The following is a 20,971-nucleotide window of genomic DNA, read 5'->3' on the forward strand; positions in this document are numbered from 1 at the left end:
AGAACAATATACTTTAAAGCATTGTGTTATAAACCTATGACCACTGCCTTCCTGAAAGTCACTAGAAAAATCTGGGTAGTAAAACAGCCATTCCCAGTTGCCTGCCATATAACTATGATTTACATATAGGTAAGAGTTTATAGAGGGTCGAAGCCTCTATAAGAGGGATTCACATGCTCAGCTCTTGCCCTGCCACTGAACCACACACTTAGGCTCCTCGTTGCTAGTCACATTCATCATCTCTAATACTTTGACTCACTGAGATAGCTAACTGGTCATCAAGGCTCCATTTTCTGACAAAAGCTACTCATCAGTTATACTACTCAACACTCAGAAAATGTATTGCTCACCAGGATCAAGGATTATAAAATAGCTCTGAAGATTAGTCATTAGATCTATCATATCCTTGGCTTGATGAACACCAACTATGTTATGCTTATGAAAACTCAAAATTGGAGTTTGGATTTGAGTTGTGAGAATCAATCAGTATTTGTGCAAGGGATACTGAACACTGAATAGACCACATTGGAACACCTGTGTTTGTTACTTTTTTTCACTGTGATAAAATATAGAAGCAGCTTGTGGAAAGACAGATTCAGAGATGTCAGCCCATTACGATGGGAAAGTGGAGCAGTTTGCATCAGAGTGGCTGGGAAGCAGAAAGAGAAAGCCTTTGCATCACCAGGGCTCATCGCATCTCTCAGAGTCTCCTAATTTCCATGAGCATGACCTTTCAGTTCTCACAGCCTACCTATATGCGATTAAATTCTCGAGCCTCTGTGTGCATGGTGGAGGCGGGGCATATGCATGCCACATGTCCTCTATGGAGAACAACCTTGGCTATCAGTTCTCCCCTCAAACCTTGTCTTGAGACAGCATCTCTTAGCTCTCTGCCATTTCTTGTGTGGGTTTGCTGGGTGCATGCCAGCATCCGAGAATCTTCATCTTCAACTCCCGTTTTTTTGCCACAGGAATACTGGGACTATAGACGTGGACGCCTTGTCTGGTGGGACTATAGACATAGATGCCTTGTCTGGCTTTGTGGGGCTTCTGGAGATGGGGACTCAGGTTTATATTCTTTTTTGTTGTTTGTTTTTTCGAGACAGGGTTTCTCTGTGTAACCCTGGCTGTCCTGGAACTCACTCTGTAGACCAGGCTGGCCTCGAACTCAGAAATCCACCTGCCTCTGCCTCCCGAGTGCTGGGATTAAAGGCGTGTGCCACCACGCCCGGCTCAGGTTTATATTCTTGACAGAAGAACATTCCAGACTGAGCCATCTCCCTAACTCAGATACCAGCATTTACTTCTAGAGTGCATTGTTTCAATTAAAGAGCTTCAGTGCCCTGTTTGACACAGGCTGGAAGAGCCCTCCAACGGTCGTTGTGACGGTTCTGTGGACTTACCTTGGTTTGTCTTTTCGTTCCCTGAAGTGGCGATGACTCTCCATGTAAAAAGTTAGATGGCAAGCACATTTTTTTTTTTAAAGTGAAGATTATTTTGAGTTTGTCTCATCTCCTCGAATATGTAACCACCACCCCAAATCACAGAATCGAGAGACATCAGGAAGTATGTAAAATAAGAGGATAGCTTTATTTTGCTACAAGGCAGTAGATACACTGTCATTTCAGAATTCAAGGCCAGCATTCTTGCAAATGCTCTCAAGGCAGAAACTGGCTGTTGACTTCCATATTTGTCTTCCCTGAAGCCCAGGAACCACGAGGCAGTTCCGGCTCTGTACACTTAGAAACCTACAGAGAATGTTCTTCCAAGTCAGAAAAACGCCCAAACGGATGAACATTCAGGCTGAACTCAAAACAAAACATATGACATAAACAACACAAATCTCCCAAAAAAAGAAAAAGAAGTGCAATGCTTTTATAAATCGACAATAACAACAAAAAAAAAAAATCCTAAAAAACAAAAATGTACAACAAATGCAAAATTCTCCCAAATAAGTTTTCCAATTACAAAAGGAAAAGGTACATATATATAAAAATAAAAAAGTCTGGAATACTAGTGCATAGTCCGTTATCTAACACCGAGTCTCTTTCTCTTTTTTCCATCTAAGCTCTATTGCCCCCTGACACTAGCTAGCAGCATGACTACAGGCTAAAACCATAGCAGCGAACACATTTCTCCATTTGGCATTTACAAAATTAAATTACTGAATAAAAATATAATTTTTTCAATAAAACTATTTCATACAGTAATAACTTTTCAAGCAAGCTGACAACAAAATTCTCCTCATGAAATGGTTTAGTATAATAAAGATATTTCCAAGATTATTAGCCACAAATGAGCTCCTAGAGGGTTGCATTAAGTATTACTTGGGATTTAGCTAACATTCAAAATAATGCTTCTCCTGGTTTTTAAAAATCTCTCTGTGTATGTTTAGTGACTGAGATACATGGAATACTGGGATATTTCTTTGTGTAAATTTTTTTTTTAAATTCACCACAGTCAAAAATACTGATCTGTTGTATCCTCTAAAATACAAATAAATCATTTTATTTTTTTTAAAAAATCTGATTATGATATTAACAAATGGTCACAATTCATTACCTAATAATTTAGGTAAGACTGTTATTCATTATTATTATTTTTAAAAAAAAAAATCCTTTTTAGTTGTGTGAAATCAAGTGAGATCTCAAGCAACTAAAAATGCACTTGGTGCTGCTCTCAACTGTTGTACCACAACAAAATCAGGCTCTTCTCTCAGCCATGGAGCGCTCCACGCTGAGGAGCCATGTGTCGAAAGTCAACTTTTAAGTGTTCTGAAAACCATAATGCTTTTCTGGAAATGTCTCACATGACCAGAGTTCGAGCTGAGAACGCGTTCACGTATTTCCGAGCCGGACCGGAGGCCGTCATCTGGTCCTCTGTCTTCCCACAGGATGCTGGCTCCCAGGCACCACTGCATGGCTAATGAGGGAGGAGAAGGAGACATTAGGGTCAGGCCAGGAGGCCCAGGCTTCCCCACCCTAGCAGGGCAGCCAGGCGGGAAGCAGTCCATGCTAGCAAGCCTTTGTCTCTCAGAACTTTCGTAAGATGTAACATCTTGTTCTTGGAATGCCTTCTGCCTCGCAGGCAGTTTTCCAAGGTTGGAGACAGAATCTGGGCATCACTCTACAGATACCTGAGGCAGATAGATCCTAGGCCTTTACTCACTCCATGGACTTGACGAGCCCTTGAGCCAAGCAGCGTAATTTCTGTAATGTACCACTACCTGATAAAACCCACACAATTCATACAAATATCTAAAACACATACATCTATTTGCACACATGTACATTTCAAAGTTATCTTTATTAGTATGTCTATCAGTACAGCTTCTTTTTGCGGCGTTGAAGGTTAAACCCAGAGCCTCACACACTTTCTAGGCAAATGCTCTACCATTAAACTACAACCCAAACTCCTAGATTAGCTTAACCTTTTCCTCTCCTTTTAGACAGAGCCTTATGTATCTCAGACTGGTCTTGAACTCACTGTGTAGTTGAGCTGACTTCGAACGTCTAATGTCCTGCCTCAACTCCCCAAGTGCTGGGTCAGGGTTTAATGTATGGCAGAGAAGAAGTCTGCGGACTGAGCTATGTCTCCAGCCCCACGTTAGCGTAGTTTTAAGGGATACATTGGAAATCACAAGATAAAAGTAATGAAGAGCAACATACAGATACCCAGGACAGTACTGGGTCTTATGCACACAGTCACATGTACATAATGCAGACACACCACGAGGAAAGGTTCAGACACACCGTAGCTGGACAGGTAAATGAAGGGGTGAGGTTTAGAGAGAACTTGCCCAAGTGAGGCTATGGTGTACACACAATAGCTTGAACGGTGTTCTGCCCACTGTATCTCCTGGTTCCTGCTGTTTCTCCATGTCTACTCAAACTGGAATATGTACAGTTTATGTCCCACTTAATTCTCAGGATGGTTTACAGCGTTCATAGCACAAATACAACAGTGGTTCTAAAGTAGAGAAGTAGGACTGGAGAGATGGCTCAGTGCTTAAGAGCGCTGATTGGCTGCTCTTCCAGAGGACCCATGTTCAATTCCCAGCACCCACATGGCAACTCAAAACTGTCTGTAACTCCAGTTCCAGGAGATCTGACACCTTCACACAGAAAATACATGCAAGCAAAACACCAATGCACATAAAGTAGATAAATAAATTATTTTTTAAAGAACAAAAAGCAAGAACACTAGGAAGGGAATGTTGAGACTTAGTGAATTGAAGGCCAACATGGGCTACATAGCTTTGTCTCCAACATTGAAGCTTTTGCTCTCCAGAACCTCAAGCGTCTTTTGAGAGATAAAACACACATGTGCTTTTATACCCTGCAAAAAAAAAACCCCGGCGCGTGGCGGTTTGCAGTGCCACATGCAAGAGAACAGGACACAGGACGCTGAGAACGCTGTTTAAGAACGGCCGGAGGGAAAGGATAGTGAGGGTGGGGAGTTTCGGTTTGAACAGTGTTGGTGAGAAAGACTATGGAGAAACAAAGGATGTAGTGGTTGCAAGGCATCATGGAACGGCCCTTACACTGCACTGCTGTGATCCTGTCACACTTAAACTCTCACACAGAACACCCATGGTGTGGCCACCTCTGTAGCACCCCACATAGGTCACACAGCAGGAAGTTAACATAGAAGACAGCACATGAGCAACACACTCAAGACTAGATCACTAAGGAACGAGGGGACAGTAATCTGAATGAGGTGGGATTCAGCAGCCCATACCTCTAAGACCTCTTATGAGGAACGTAGCAGGGATGTGCATAGGAAATTCAGGGGTTTATCACCAGGACCTTCCAGTACAGACAGAACCATGGGGGTGGGGGTGGGGGTGGAGTGAGAAGAGGCATGCTTGTTGGTGAGTAACTATGGCAACCTTGAAGGAACACTGCTGGGCATGGTGCTGAGGTCCTGATCTCCCCGCCACCCCCCTCAGTGACTACACTAAAGTTCCAGTGACTTTCAGTTTGCAGCGCACTGTGTTCTGACTTCCCTGAGTCACAGCCTCTTAGCTTGCCTGGCTGCCTCTCAGTCACAGCCAAGTGCACAAGTGTGCTCGAAACAATCAGGTGCAGCTTGACATACTCCATAGCCACTGAATCGTCCTACAGCATTCCAAGGGACAGCATGTCACAGACAGGCTGCAACCAAGATGGCAGCCATCCCAGGTTGACTTCTGACACAAAGTCACATTTGATATTTTTCCTAACAATAAGCTTAGTTACAACATCCTTTGAAATGGTTCTAAACCAGCTGTTCTCAACTTGTGGATTGCAACTCCTTTGAGGGTGTGGGGGAGGGTTGAGGGAGTCACCTAAGACTATGGGAAAACACAGATTCATACTTTACAATTCAAAACAGTAGTAGTATTAAACGGTTGCAGATTAGGAAGACTGAGAAGTGCTGTAAAATGAGTATTTCCCTGGATCCAAATGCACAGACCGAACACACATGGCTCTGCGCAGGGTTTCAGTCCGCCCAGCGCCTCTGCTTGAGTGTTACTGCCTGCTAACTTGCAGGAGCGAAGGTTTTCCAGTGCAGCACAGAAATCAAACAGACACACTATATCACCTAAACTAATACAATTTAATTACTGAGTTAGGGCCTGTAATCCTTGCAGCAAAATATGACATATAATAATGAGCAGTTAAGAGACAACAAATCAGAGCCGGGCAGTAGTGGTGCACGCCTTTAATCCCAGCCCTCGGGAGGCAGAGGCAGGCGGATTTCTGAGTTCGAGGCCAGCCTGGTCTTCAGAGTGAGTTCCAGGACAGCCAGGGCTGCACAGAGAAACCCTGTCTCAAAAAAACCAAACCAAACCAAACAAAAAACGAGACAACAAATCAAATGGTGTATCCTCTACAGAGAAGCATATGTAGTGCTTAGAAACACTGACTAAGTGAGGAGGCTACTGTATAACTTAACCTAATGATACTGTGCATGTAGATTTAAAATTACACCATATATATACACATATATGTATATATATATATATATACATACACACACACACACACACACACATATATATATATGTATGTGTATTACCAAAAACATGTATCTTCAAAAGAATGGAGGAGGAAGAATGAAGGAAAAAACATATTGAAACAAAAAAGGCTTATTTCTATTTTTTTCTAAGAGCTTTTCCTACTAAAAAAAAGAAATTTTCTACTTGGCCTGATTTAATACAGAATAAAATTCCTGTATGCAAATTAAGTTTCTTAAGCTTCCACCACAATATAAGTTATGTTTGCTCCTGCTGATGGCCACACACTGAGCCGTCCTTTGCTGTATGGTATGTTAGATGACTCTTAACTGTCCATGCCTGTTCAGAGAATCATATCAACTTATCAATTTGAAAAGAATTGTGACTTTGATAAATCTCCAGGTTGATCATCCCTGGAGTGATATTTTGTCTTTCCTCCAGGACTAGATATTTAAGATAGAATCAATATATAAAGAATGTACTATATAGTTCTCATGAGTACTTTGTGGGGACTTTTCAAATAATCAGGTTCTCCTACAAAAGAGAATGTCTAAAGATCAAATTCACAATAATGAAAATACCCAGACTCCTCAGCACGTGTGCTAAGCCGGAGCCTAGCGCTAGGTCAGAGCCTCAGAGCCTAGGGCTAGGGAGAGGTCAGAACACGCAGTTCTTGGTGTGCACACGATAGGGTGCAGTAAGCTAGCGTGTGTGGAATCATTGTGGGCAGAAAGGCAGCTCGCATGAGCTAAGCAGCTTTGGGAGCTAGGAGGGCACACAGTAGGTACATCACAGAGAATGTAATAAGCTGAACAGAACACATACCAATGGCGAGAATGGAGAGCAAGGTCAGGTAGGCGGGCACTATGGTTCAAGCGAGGGGGATGGCCCGGGGAGTAAAGGGTTTACTCTTCAGTGAGGAAGAACCTGGGCTGGATTTCCAGAAACTGTGTTTTTTAAAAGGGGGGTGGGATTGGCACGGTAGTGTGCACTTGGAATCCTAGCACTAAGAAGGCAGGGGCAGGTGGATCCCTAGGGCTCACTAGCCAGCCAGCCTAGCCTACTTAGGTATTTGATGAGTTTCAGGGAGTGTCTCAAAAGAGATGGTAGGGTGGGATGGACAGACTCTGAGGAACACTATCCAAGGTTGTCCTCTGTCTGCAACATACCATCTGTGTGCTTCTCCCAAACACATACACAGAAAGAGGGAGGGAGAGAGGGAGGGAGGGAGGGAGGGAGGGGGAGAGAAGGAAAGAAGAGAAGAGGAAAAGAAGAGAAAGGAAAGAAAAGGAGGAGAGGAGAGGAGAGGAGAGGAGAGGAGAGGAGAGGAGAGGAGAGGAGAGGAGAGGAGAGGAGAGGAGAGGAGAGGAGAGGAGAGGAGAGAAGAGAAGAGAAGAGAAGAGAAGAGAAGAAGAGAAGAGAAAAAAAGACTGTCAAGGTCAGCTTCCTTTTTCCTTAGGATCTTGAACTGGGGACCCCACAGCAACTTCTCAAGAACATGATAGCTGTGACAAACCAGGATTAGGTGTCTTTCTGTTAAGGGCTATTTTTGAATGCTGTCACCTCAATTTCTGTGTGTTTCTGTTTTCAACTCCTGCATTTCTGTTTACTTTAAGAGAGCAGTTAGGCGCAGCAGCTTCTGCATGTGAATTCTTGCTGCTTCTAAACCCAGTGTTCTGTAGATGTCAGCCTGTCTGAATTCATTTAAATGTTAATAGAATCCTACCCTACATCCTCCTGTGGCGGCCAGGAGAGTCACCTTGCTTATCCTGTAATGCATCTTTCATTGCCGCTGGGCAGACGTGAGCTATAAACAGTCTGTCAAAACTTTAACTGGGATATCCTGTTAAAGCACTTTGAAAAAAAAACATCCAGACCCTTTGCAAAAGCCCAATAAATGAAAGGAGCCGAGACCACGCCCACAGGTGGTTTTCTGACAGAACTAGATTATTGCAACATTTCCCGTGGGCTCCCCTCATGCTGAATAACTGTATTATTACATTCATAAAGCCACACAGTATCTGCTGAGGTCAAGGCGCCTGGGAAATTCTATTTTACAATGTGAAGATGTAATAAGACAGCGAGATGAATCTAATATATATTTTATTATTTATTTAATATTTTATTATTATAACATATAATTACTATCTTATTGATATTTATATTACTTTTAAAAAAACTAATATATATGGATTGATAGTGTCTAAGGAATCCAGAGTAAGAATTCTCCGATTCTATTTAATTCATCCAAACAAAAATACTACTCATCTCATCCTTAATGAGATTCTGAAAGTCAGAATTCCTTCCCACAGGGACATCTGCGTAAAACGGCATTCATAAAGGATACCACAGAAAATCTTCATTGTATCAAGAGGTTGCTACAGTGAGATCAATGGGTAGCAAACTTCCTCACTAGTGAATACCTGTGGCAGCACAATGAAATACTTACAACTTCAGGGTTCCTAACTGAAGGGATGGACAATGTAGGTGGTGGCGGGATGCCCTCTACCCATTAGTGCAGGATGCCCCCTACCCATTAGTGCAGGATGCCCCCTACCCACTAGTGCAGGATGCTCCTTACCCATTAGTACAGGATGCCCCCCTACCCATTAGTATAGGATGCCCCCCTACTCATTAGTGCAGGATGCCCCCTACCCACTAGTGTAGGATGCCCCTTACTCATTACTGCAGGATGCCCCCTACCCATTAGTGCCTCTGTGTCCAGGCTGAATTAACAATGGGTAGAGCACAGGGATCTTTCGCAGATATGGGCTTTTATCCAGATGTCTCTAGAAGTGTTCATTCTAACATGTTTATAGACACCTCAATAACTTACATTCTATAGCTTGGGGTACCCAAGTTTTAGGAAGAACAGCTCCTTCCTCGGACATCCCCTAGTGCTTGATTATCAGTAGTCAGACAACTGTCAAGTCTCTCTGAAGCAATTTACCTTTTCTGACCTACCCAAGGCAACTTCTATCTCCACGTTTGTTTTAAATATCATCAAACAAAGTGTATGAAGAGTTACTGTCTTGGAACAACTTGGGCAGGGCAGACCGACTCAGCTCATCAGAGAAATTCCATCCCAGAGATACACACAGAAAGCTTACTTAATTTATATCACTAATTGAATGCTGGTCACTGAAACACTTCTGAGAGTGACATGGGTGGAAAAATAGTGACCAGAGAGAATAGCAACAATTGCGAAGACACCCTGGAGTTAAACCTGGCAGCACAGTAGACAGACAGACAGACACTCAGAATGCACTCTGTATCTGCGGCCATCTTCCTGCTACCCACACAACAGCAGGAAAGAAAAGAAACCCAGGCCGCCCGTCACCTGCTTCATCTCTGCTGTAGTAGGAGCCCTGACTACCTGATCTGCTCAGCTATTTCTTTTAGTGACCCACTGACCTGGTTCTGCAAGGTGGAATAGGAATTGTAGACGTTATTAACATAATACAAGAAGTCCTGGCAATAGGGAGACCTACTTACTTGCTCTTTAACTACTGTATTAAGATTTTTAAGCTATATTTAGATTTTTTCATTATATAACCAAGACTATGTTTAAAGTTACTATGTGGTTACAGGTGAACTCCTGATCTTCCAGAGGACTGGGATTATAGATTTACATTACTACACCTGGTGCTGGATTAAACCCAGGGCTTCATGCATGCTGGGCTAGCACTCTGCCAGCTCAGCTGCATTTCTTTGACAGGACAGAGGCTGCATGCAGTTTTTCTCTGATAATAAATATCATGGGAGCAGGCTGGCTTATGTGCTGCCATCTTGGAATCATCCGATCCATATGATCTTTACAGCAATCTTAAGAGACCAGGGAAGGACACATCACGGTCCTTAACTGTAGACAAGAGTAACTTAATTCATTTCATTTGCTCCATTTAATCAAGTCCTCCAAATAGGATGAGAAGGAGCCCAGAGCAGAGCCCAGGCTCTGATGCCCATGTGAGAACTCATGTCACTTCGGAGCAACATCAGTCACAAGGAAAGGGTGTTGTTGGAAAAGTATGAACACTTACAGACGAGTGAAATGCAGACAATTACCGGCTGAACTACACAGAACAGAGGAGGGAAGAGAGCCGCAATTTCTACTAACAGTCCTGTAAAATTCTGGAACTTCTGAGGATGGGCTGAAGTATTAAAGACTGAAGAAATGTTTTCAAACTCATTGGTTTTTTTGTTGTTGTTGTTGTTTTTTTTAAGAGTAAGGCTTTGACAAACCAAGTCAGGAAATTAAAATTTAAGGCTGTCATTCTGTGGTTACAAAACAATCCAGAGGAGAGTGCATGAGTAAAGAACGCATATAAACACAGTGCTTGCACTCATGTTTCAAACAGGACTAAAAAGGAATGATAAAAGAAAATGAAGCTCAGGCGGCTAAGAGCAAGAGCATGGGTTTGAATCTGGCAGTAGAAATGTTTATTAGCATAAAGCATGTTTCTTACCCTGTAAAGGAAACTGAGAGCACTCTCACCCCCGCCCCCCCCCCCCCCCCCCCCCGCTTTCTCTGGGTGTCTACCTCAGCTGTCAGGGTAAACAGGTGGGACACAGGCCTCTCACAGTAACTCTGACTTCCCTGCTCCATTCTGGGATGAATGCTCTCTCCACTTCTCCATTTGTGATCACTGCACACACGTCTAGACTCCAGCCTGCACCCCACTTCACCTAGGGAATAAGCTAGGTACTGATAACGACACAATGAAAAAGTCTCACACAGACTGAGCCACTCGAGAGGCCTCGATACCAATAGATAGAGAAAGAAACCCAACCATTATGTTTAAGCAGCTTCAACAAATTCCTTCTGAAAACAGGATAAGAAACCAATGCCACATGACTGTACACAGTAGCTCAAAGCCCTCTTATACTTCTGATTAACCAAACGAGTAAAATAGACATGTTTCCTTTGGTTAATAGAGAAAATTAAATTAAATACATTCTGGGAATAGAATATTAAGGAATGATTGTTAATAATGTATGATAATGGTGTGGCATTCTAGAGGAAAATGTCTATTTTTAGACTCTGGAAATACATTTGAATAAGATGTTATGCTGTCTGAGCCTACATTAAATGGTTCACAAAAAGTAGACAAATATGGCAAACTATTAACAGCTGTTGAGATCATTATAGTTTCTATATCTCCGTGTGTTTGAATTGTATAATAAAATATAATACTTCTAGTTTCTTGTATTTCACTTTTTCTCCAGCCCTCCCTCCCTCCCTCCCTCCCTCCCTCCCTCCCTTTCTCCCTCCCTTTCTCCCTCCCTCAGTCAGTGGTTCTGGGCTGGAGCCAGGGCCTTCCACATACTCAGCAATTGCTATATCATCATCTATACCTCCATTCCAGCTCCCTATATTTCTAACTTTAAGATGTCAGATGTTTTACATCTATGCATGTTTATTTAATTATAGTATACTCTCTAGAAACACAGGTATAACACACTCAGTACATGGACACTGGCATGATAATAACTGGTCTGTCTAAAGAGCTGTTGTTATGATCAAGCATGTGACTATTAAAACTGGTTTTAATTACATTTGCAATTTATTACACTAGAAAAGTGGCAAATATTTTGTATTTTATAAAACAGTCAACTTGTAAAATATTTGGGGAATAGTGCTTTGTTGTTTTAGGTAAAAGCTAGGCACAGTGAATTTCAATTTGCAATCCCAAAGCTCAGAAGGCCAAGGCAGAAGGATTGTCCCAAATTTGGGGATAGCTTGGGCTACACAATATAGTAAGAGCTCATTTCAAGAAAATAAAACCAAAATAACGAAAAACTATGCAGTGTCAAGAATATCCAAATGGTTTGGCTAAAGATCCATTGAAAATTTAATTTATCTTAAAAGTACAAATGAGAAAAGTTTTAGATTCTATGAAATGTTCTTTATTCAGTGAGAAGGCTGATAGTGACCGGCAACTTGACAAAATAGAGTCACTTCCAGGGGCAAGCCTTTGGGAGTATGTGTAAGGGATTATCGTGACTAGTTAATTGAACTGGGACTACATACTCTAAACACCGCAGTGCTGTTCTCTGCACTGGGGTCCTGGATTGCATAAAAAGGGGGAAGCAAACTGAACAGTAGTGTCGATTGCTCTGTGCTTCCTGCCTGGGGGAGATGTGACCGCTGCCTGCCTCAAGCTCCTGCCGCCATGATGGCTGGCACCCTCCAACGACGTACAAGCCAACACAAGCCCTTCCTTCCTTAATTTGCTTTTGTCAGATATTTATTTCATAGTAAAAGGGAAAGAAAGTATCCAAGTTAGACTATTTAATAAATGAACAGTATGCTCACCAATACCACATATGGAAGATCTGCCTAATCAGATCCAATTGAAGTATTGGTGGAAACACTAGAAATGGCATTATGCTTCAACAAACAAAGCTCCCAGTATAGGAAAAAACAGTGGATCTCCCTGTGCACCAGCCTCAGCATTTTGTAGTGCAGTTACCTGGGGCAAATGCAGTCAGAAGATGCAGAAATAAACAACTCATAGGATTAGGATGCTTTATATTACAGTTTATTATCATACTTCTGTATCTCATTACTGCCTAGTCTATAGATTACACTTTATGATAGATATGTAAAAGCATCATATATGTAATGTTTGATATCAGCCACAATTCAGGTACCACTGTGGGGAGGGGAAAAAAACTATACCCTCACAGGTAAGGAAGAATATAGCAAAATAGTGCTAGCCCATGTTCAGCTCTGAATAGTTAGGCCTAAACCACTGCATGGTAAAGCTGGAAACTGATAGGATCCCATTTTAGGTGCACAGTCATGAGTTTTCAATATATGAAATGATTACTGCCACCAAATACACTCACACGCTTACTCTGACGTTCTGAATGTTCTTTCTTTCTTCTTTACCTCTCTTCCTTCCTTTCTCGTCTTATTTTTAAAGACATGTTCTCACTATGTACCTGTGCTGGTATATAGAACTCTATGTACACCAGGCTGGCCTCAAACCCAGAAATCTGCCTGCCTCTGCTTCCAAAATGCTGAGATTAAAGACATGCAACCTCATGTCAGGCTACACTTTATACTTCAATAAACATAGGCTGAATATCGGGCTAGGTTATAAAATATGCATGAAACTTATGTAGCTTAACATACAAACAGCATTAGTCAAATTCTATGCTTTGGAAACCAAAGGGCCAATTAAAAAGCAAGGTGTTTCCTCTCCACCAAGGATCAGTACTGTATTAAATAGCTACCTTTGCTCTGACATCCTTTGAATCCCCTTCCTGTATCCCACTAGACCTGGGTGAAGTGTGGTTTCTTCTTTACCTTCCATATCTTTGAGGTATTCTGAGTTCTCTCTACATAGGGCAAGAGAAGGCTGACTGCCCTAAGAGCTGACTTGGTGTATTGGTCTTCCTCTTCCGTACTCCTGCCCACCCACCTTTCATCAGAGCAGTTCATGTACCTGAGGAAAGCTACAGGGACCCAATCCAACTGAGTTAAGAAATAACCATGCCTACAGTTCATCCAGTTGTCCTAAAAGGTGACAGCAAATACCAAGTTGACTTCTCCATGTCTTGTGACTGAAGCATGTGGTGTCTTCAGCAACAGAGTCTTAATACCATGAGCAATGGCAGTAGCCTGTATTGTTTCAGGGTTCCTAGGACACCTCTGACCAACAACTAGTGGAGAGGTACCCTGAACCTAGCACTGGGCTTTTTATTCTATAGCTTCTAAAATAAGCATACTCCCCTTTGTAGGATGAATTAAAGGATACATTATTATACAGTTTATAAAATAGTGGGATTCCAAGTGGCTTTTCCAAATATTCTCAGTGTTAGTTGTCTGTCTCCTAACCCATCCTCTAGTCTATCCTCTCATCCCCCACACTTAAGCCTCCCTTCCATTATTCCCCATTTTCTCCTCTTTGTTTAACCATTCCCCTCCTTAAGATCTTTTCTTCCCTTTCCCCACCAATGAACCCTTTCCAGATTCCTCGATTATACCGACCATCCAAATTAAACACACAAATACAAAGATTCAGCAATAAAATCTACATGGTATGTTTGCCTCTCTGGATTCATACTGACCAGGAAGAGTCCTCCATCCTTGCTAGTTTTCACAATACCAGAAGACATCATGCAAGGCTGCTGACAGGGCAGAGAGCTCCAATCAGTTTTACCCAGTTGTGAACACTGTGAACCTCAATAATGACCCCCGTGACAAGATATGCCCATGGCAGCAACGGTGGCACAAACGTCAGAGAGGCAACCAACCGTTTTCTTCTTAAACTTAAGACTTGCTTCATAGGAGTTAGCATATGCCTGCAAATTTGGCCAAGAACCCATGGCTAGGCAGTTCATAGGCCCCATATGTAAATCTACTACTGTTACTTTGCTAAATGGGAACAATACTAATCTATCTTCTAAATTCCTATCTCTTCACCTGTATATTAGTGAAGCTCTTAGACCTCATCAGATACTCTTCTCGGTTTACTGGATGATGGCTAAAGCAGAAACTCACTGCTGTAGTCAATAGGTTATTAAACATAGAGAACACGTGACTGAGAAGTCCTCAGCCACCATGTAATATCCATATCACAGCTCTCTCCAACACTTAGAAGAGGGATAGAAGGTTCTAAGGGTCAGAGACTGCGGAAGTATGAAGAAAATCAGTGTCTTCTGGGCATGACAGGACCACGGCATTCACAAACTCACAGAGCCTACACAAGACCAATCAACGATGATGTGGGAGGGGTTTATAAACCCTTACCCTCAACTGCAGACCTATGGACAGTTGGTGGCTTCTGGGGGAGGGTGAGTCAGTTTTCTTTAAGAGTGTGAGACTCCTGGCAGGCTGAGCTTACTACAGTGAGTTGCTTCGAGTATTATGGGTAGCACAAATTAGGTCAGTAGGTTATTGAACAAAACAACGACGAAGAAGACAAGAAGTAGGAGACCAGGGGTGTCCGAAGAGTTAAGGAAAGGACTTGGAGATGAATGTCATCAAAACACAATGCATGAAATCCTCAAAGAATTAACAAAGACATTTTAAATGATAGCAAATAATACAAGGTTAGACTTTAAGATTCTCACAACTTGGGGTAGACAGAATATCAGTGGCAAGACGGCCCTATAAACAGAGAGGCCAGCTCTCAAAGGCTACTATCTTTTACATTGCCTTTAAGCATACAGCATCAAATAGTACTTTTTACTTCTAGCCAGGCTATTCTCTGCTTGGTAGAGTTTCCCCCCTGAGTAACAATGGGGGAACAGAGGGAAGAGAAGTGCAGCTGGCCAGGTGCTACGCTATTTAATGTTGGGAACTGCTTCAACTAATTTGAGGGAACAAATTTGCATTCTTATTTACACTTGGCTCAGGATTAATTTGGAATTTGTTGTATTTCATCAATACACATCTACCTCAGAGTTGCAAGGGAAATCTCTTTTGATATTAAAACTTGACGGCAGATGGTCCACCAACACTGAGGGCTGCCCTTTTGTTCTGAGAGTCAAAGGCATTGCAATTATTTTCTAGCTAATTTCCCATTTTATTAGAAATTTAGTCTCTGAGGCCTTGGTTGCTTAATGATAAAGCATACATAATTACATTCTGAAAAAAAACTACACAGATACATATTTTAAAGATTGTTTAAAAGCAGAAGGAGATACTGTCACAGCCTAGGGCAACACATGATCTCAGTCTCAGTTACAGTTAAAAAAATGTTTCACTTCATCATGTTTGGGGGCCCCCGACTGAACAAGAATTTCCAGTGTCTCACATGATTAGTAACAAAACACCATAGGCTCACTTCTAGACATCAAGACATTGTCTTAAAGTATCATTCCTTTATGTATAAAACATTAAAAACAACGCAAAGTAACGGACTTTCAGTTAAAAAATTTTAAGACACCAAATATTAGAACAGTCATTACCTGCAAGGGACCCACCAGGGGCCTGTTCTTAGGTACGGTAAAGGCTTTGAGGACATTGTCTTCATCTTCTGATACAGGTGTCATTAAAACAGAGCTTGTAAGAATATTCTAAAGGGAAAGGAATCATTTAAGTGAGGCAGGATAATACAAGAGCGAATACAGACCTAACTCTAGAGAGATTACTGTGAAATGCCACACATTAGCAAGTATCCACCAGAAATTAACCTTCTCTGGGAGCTGAAAGGAGCCAACTCTACACAGGCCTCTCATCTCTCTGCTGCAAACATCACCAAAATGGTGAAAACACTGTAGGGCACCGCTTAATTCTAAGCATGTGGCATGTCCTAGCTATCTACTAAATGAATTTACCAATCCATTCTTCTAACTAAGAGATGTGCTAATGAGTCATCTTATGTTGTATATATCGGCACAGAAGTGTTTGACGTCTACAAATCTACGGCAACATCAACTACAAATGGTGAAAGCGTGGTATTTATGAGCTGACTTTCAAAGTTCTAATGCAGCAGCACTAAGTTAAGTATATAATATTGAGCAACCAAATCACTAAGTTACCCAACTTGCAGTTGCTTTAATGAAAGTGAAAATGTTACAATGTTATTTTGAGGACTACAGGAATTAATTCATCTAAAGTCCCTGAAATGATAATTAACAGTTAACACACTGAGTAAGTATTCACAATTTTCACTAGCTCTGGTTTTCCATAAGATGTAGGAGACGCTATCCACAGACTGTTAGACTGTGACAACCAGAGCAAGGTGACAGAGTTTCCACTTTGCATCCGGATTCACGGTCAAAACACTAAGACGGTGAAGTGCTGTTAACACAACATTTATACAATGTGAGAGTTGAGTTAATCTAAAGCTAATGTAAAGTATACAGGAGGACCCAATGAGTTATATGCAAATACCATGCCATTATAATTGTGGAACGTGAGAATCTGGCCTGTGGGCCATTCTCCTGTGGCTCCATAAGGACCCCTTGACTAGGCTCCTAGCATGCCAAATATTTGGTACACACCATGATTGACTCTATGCTAGATACCACATGGAACCACACAACATACTGCTTAACTAGGAGGAAACACAGCACTTAGAAGACAAATAATGCAAATGCAAAAAGAATCATGTGGCTGTGAATACTTAGGAAGCAGGTGCTCTAAGAGTGAGTGCTGAAGGCATGGGGTCCCACATGCCACACGCGGGACGCTGTGGCCACGTGATCACAGAAGAGTCCGAGATCCGCCTGATACTTACTGGGGCATCTGCCACAGGAGACGCCTGCGAGAACAGCTGGGTGCTCAGGCTGTTCTCTGCCCAGTGGTTTGAGCAGAAGAAGTTTCCCGATTTCTCAGTTGGCGACTCCACCTAAAAGCAAACAGGAAGTGCTGTGTATGGAAGAAAGACTTTCTGGAGACCTTTACTCTCAGGTGTAAATTGCTACCTATTCTTGCAAAAATAAAGTCGTCATGAAAGGAAGTTCACCCTCCTTGCAAGTGCCTCTCCCTAGTGAGTTAACACTGATTCTTGATGGCTAAAATTTCATTCTCTTGTGCTTGCAAACTCCTGTTCTCTAACGGGTCATACCACTCAGGGTAACTTGAATCTACATTCTCTGGGCATGGTCACTCTTATAATAAACTATTTCTTAGTCCTTAGAAAGACAACAGGAATGAATCTGGAATCTGTTTCTCTGTTGACTGCTTGTCTATCCATCCTCTTGCCCATTCACCTGCCTCCATCTTAGGCTTGAAAGCCATCTTAAAGTAAAGACCAATTAGATCCATTCCTGTTTATGATTAAACCTCTGTTTCTCAAGCATTGGGCTATGCCCCATCTGAAACCTCAATTACAAATGGCTCTGTACTGACTGTTCCAGGACATGGCAATGATGTCTGTGTTTCAAAGGTTGTTATGATCACCTTGTCATGACCACCTGTTAACTATGCTTTTGTTCTACGAGGTTGTTCCGAACAATTTGTGATGCTTATGTTTGGCTCCTGTAGCCCTGGCTTTTTGCCTACCAAAACCCCCATTTGGAAACCCTCTACTCCTGAACTACAAAAACCCTTATTTTCCCCATGTCCAATGCTAATCTCTTGCCTTACAGAGAAGTAGCCTGTGCACACAAAAAAGCTTGCTCTAATTAATGTGGTCATGATTTGGGTTGGGAGTCTTTCTCTTTGCATATGTGCGATTAATACTATGTTGTCAATAAATTTTGAAAGAAGAGTATAAGCCCGCTGCCCCCTCTTCCCTTTACCCCTCTCTAGCATCTTTTCTGCCTAAAGAAGTTGATGGAAGTCACTTTCCAAATGGGAGGTTGAAGTCCTCATTATGACAGTGCCTTTCAACTTGCTTGCACAAAAGTCTTGCATGACAAGTGTTACTGTTCCTTAGCAGTGATGTCAAACAGTTCAAAGTGCACAAAGCAGCGAGGGCGACCTACCTCCTGCTTGATTTTTTTCAGTAACGGTGGTCCACTCTCTTGAAACTCAGCCACAATTCCAGATTCATCCGATTCCTGCTTAATCACATCTTGTAGGTCCTCCACTGCATGGGAGGGGGTCTGAGGCTAAGGGAAGAGTGGATATTTCCAGATCAGAGGAAACTTGTCTACACTCCTAAGCCCACTAAATCTAAGGACCTTTCTTGAACTTACTAGCATCTTCAGGGGACCGTATTTAATTTCTTGAGCTGCAAGGGCATGTTTGAATGGTGTGGGAGTTCGAGGAGAGCTTTCGAGGATTGACCTTTTGATAGCTGGAGTTCTAAAGCTAAAGAAGAGAAGAAGCAGAGAATAAAAAGACATGTATCCCGTATGACGCCGTCAGCGTGGACACTAAGAGGCTGCAACGGACAAGGAAGGGCAATGCTGATTAGCCAAATGCATTCATTGAGGGATTGTAGATCTGAATTAAACCAGATTGCAGATCTACAAATACTTCAAACTATCGTGCCCTGAGACTAAGAGCTCTGAAGTAGTTCCCACCTTTTGAGAATGAGCCTGAGGCATAGGTAATGGCCTTGGATCTGTATAATGGTGACTAGCACCGTGATATCTGGGATCATTTGTAAACCAGTCTCACCTGCTCCCTCAAACGGGGCCAAAACACGCTATGTCTAAAACTTTGTTTTTATTTGGAAGTAATAAGAATGTATTTCTTTTCAATTACTTAATCACCCCTGGCTTTTGAAATACATATATACATACATACATGCATACATACATACATTTTCATTCCTGTGAGTATGCAAAAAGATCCTAATGTATTTGTTACAAAAAGAAAAAATAAGATTAAAAAATATAAACTATGAACCATTCTCAATTTTATTCTGAATGCTTCAGTCTCTTTTGTTTGTTTTTAGTAAGGATATTGAAAAACAGTGGAAAGAAAAACCTGGCCGGTGGGGGGTGGGGAATGGTACAGAAACTCCCTGTGCATGCACATAAGACATCAGAATGTACTACAGAAGGTAATTATTCTCTACTTTCTTCCCTGGTTGGTTGTAACTTACTTGGGATGTATCCATTATGAGAATGCATAGGATACATACAGTGAATGCATTATATACATACAAGGGGGGGTCAGACATTTTAATTAATATAAATAAATAAAATAAACATTTTTCTTATTGAACTAAGACTTACATGGAATTTTCCTTCTGGGTTTTCACAGTCTGGTCTCGACATGGTGTCAGTTTGTGACCAATGAGAGGAGTGGAGGGTAAGGTAGGTGCATCTAAGCCCGAGCTTTCATGGTTGCTGGAAGTGTTCAAGAACTAAACATGGAAGAAAGAAAGGAAGGGAGAGAAGAAAGGAAGGGAGGGAAGGAGGGAGGGAGGGGGGAGAGAGGGAGGAAGGAAGGGAGAGAGAGAGAGAGAGAGAGAGAGAGAGAGAGAAAGAAAGAAAAACTGATTAAATAATGAGTCTGTGATCATGCAGTTTGAAGCCAAACCCAGATGGCAGGCAAGTGTCCTCTACTGACTCACAACCCCAACTACGACAACGTTAACAATCTTTCAGTGTTGGCAAGGATATTGATTTATTCCACCTGATTAGGCAAGGTTCAGAGATTTATAAGAAAGAACATCTAAAGGGTCAAAGCTTCAAACCTTGCAAAATTCAAAGAAAATCTTCTCTGTAAATGACATTTGTCACTTAAGAGAATGATATGTGCTCTTGATCAACATTAAAAAGGTTATCTTCTTTTTCTTTCATATTTGGTTTTCTCAGTTTAATGGTCTAATAACTCAGACTGTTGTTGTGTAAGGTTTGCGTGATGTGGGAAATTATCCAGTAAGAAGGTTTGTCTCTCAGCATCCTGACGCTCCCAGGGTAACACAGGTTTGGGAAAGGCAATGGATCTTATCTCTTGGGTAGACTGATGAGCACACTCAACGCTCTCAGGGAAGCCAGGAGCAGTGGCTGCTGCCTGCAGTCAGTCACTCAGAAGCCAGGGCGCCTCTTGAACTCAGGAGCATAAGGCAAGCTGAGCAGAATAAAAGACTGTCTGCATTCTGAAAAATTAAAGAATAAAAAATCCAAACAAACGCCAAGCCTGAAGGACCCTCTGGTAAAGAAGCCGTTTAAAGCCCGAGTTAGCATTTCCCAAACGTTTATGTCTACCTAGATCATTTTCCCTGAGACATCTATCTTGCAGAAATGATTTCACAAAACACGGTTTAGGAAAATATGGGGGTGGGTGGGGGGTGGAGACCAATTGTTTTGGGGAATGGGGGGATCATTTGTCTATACTTAAAGTTCTTTTAAAAACAAGTCCAGAAATATGTATAGCTCAGTGGTAGGGCACTTCCCTAGCACACATGAGGCTCCAGGTTAGATTCTAAGAACCACAATACTACTACTACTACTACTACTACTACTACTACTACTATTACTACTACTACTAAAATGAAGTAAAGTAAAACAAAGTACCAAATCTTCAACGGATATAATTGGGAAAAAAATTTAAGGAGCCAAATTGTCTCTTAATTATAATTTGGAAAGCACGTGGCTCTGCTAAGC

General features: G+C 41.9%; 1 protein-coding gene across 2 annotated transcripts in view; it reads right to left on the bottom strand.

Moving 5' to 3' along the window:
• Positions 1-1,562: 1,562 nt before the first annotated feature.
• Positions 1,563-20,971, bottom strand: part of Myb (myeloblastosis oncogene) — a 36,055-nt gene continuing 16,646 nt past the window's right edge. For both annotated transcript variants that reach the window (NM_010848.3, NM_001198914.1), the window contains 6 exons: positions 19,595-19,725; positions 18,605-18,719; positions 18,392-18,517; positions 17,200-17,310; positions 15,926-16,033; positions 1,563-2,922 (listed from right to left, as the gene is read on the bottom strand). In NM_010848.3, the coding sequence (NP_034978.3) occupies positions 2,806-2,922; positions 15,926-16,033; positions 17,200-17,310; positions 18,392-18,517; positions 18,605-18,719; positions 19,595-19,725 (708 nt within the window). In that variant the 3' untranslated portion in view covers positions 1,563-2,805. The remainder of the gene's footprint in view (positions 2,923-15,925; positions 16,034-17,199; positions 17,311-18,391; positions 18,518-18,604; positions 18,720-19,594; positions 19,726-20,971) is intronic.

This window comes from Mus musculus, chromosome 10, assembly GCF_000001635.26.
Source record: "Mus musculus strain C57BL/6J chromosome 10, GRCm38.p6 C57BL/6J".
Classification (NCBI taxonomy): Eukaryota; Metazoa; Chordata; class Mammalia; order Rodentia; family Muridae; genus Mus; species Mus musculus.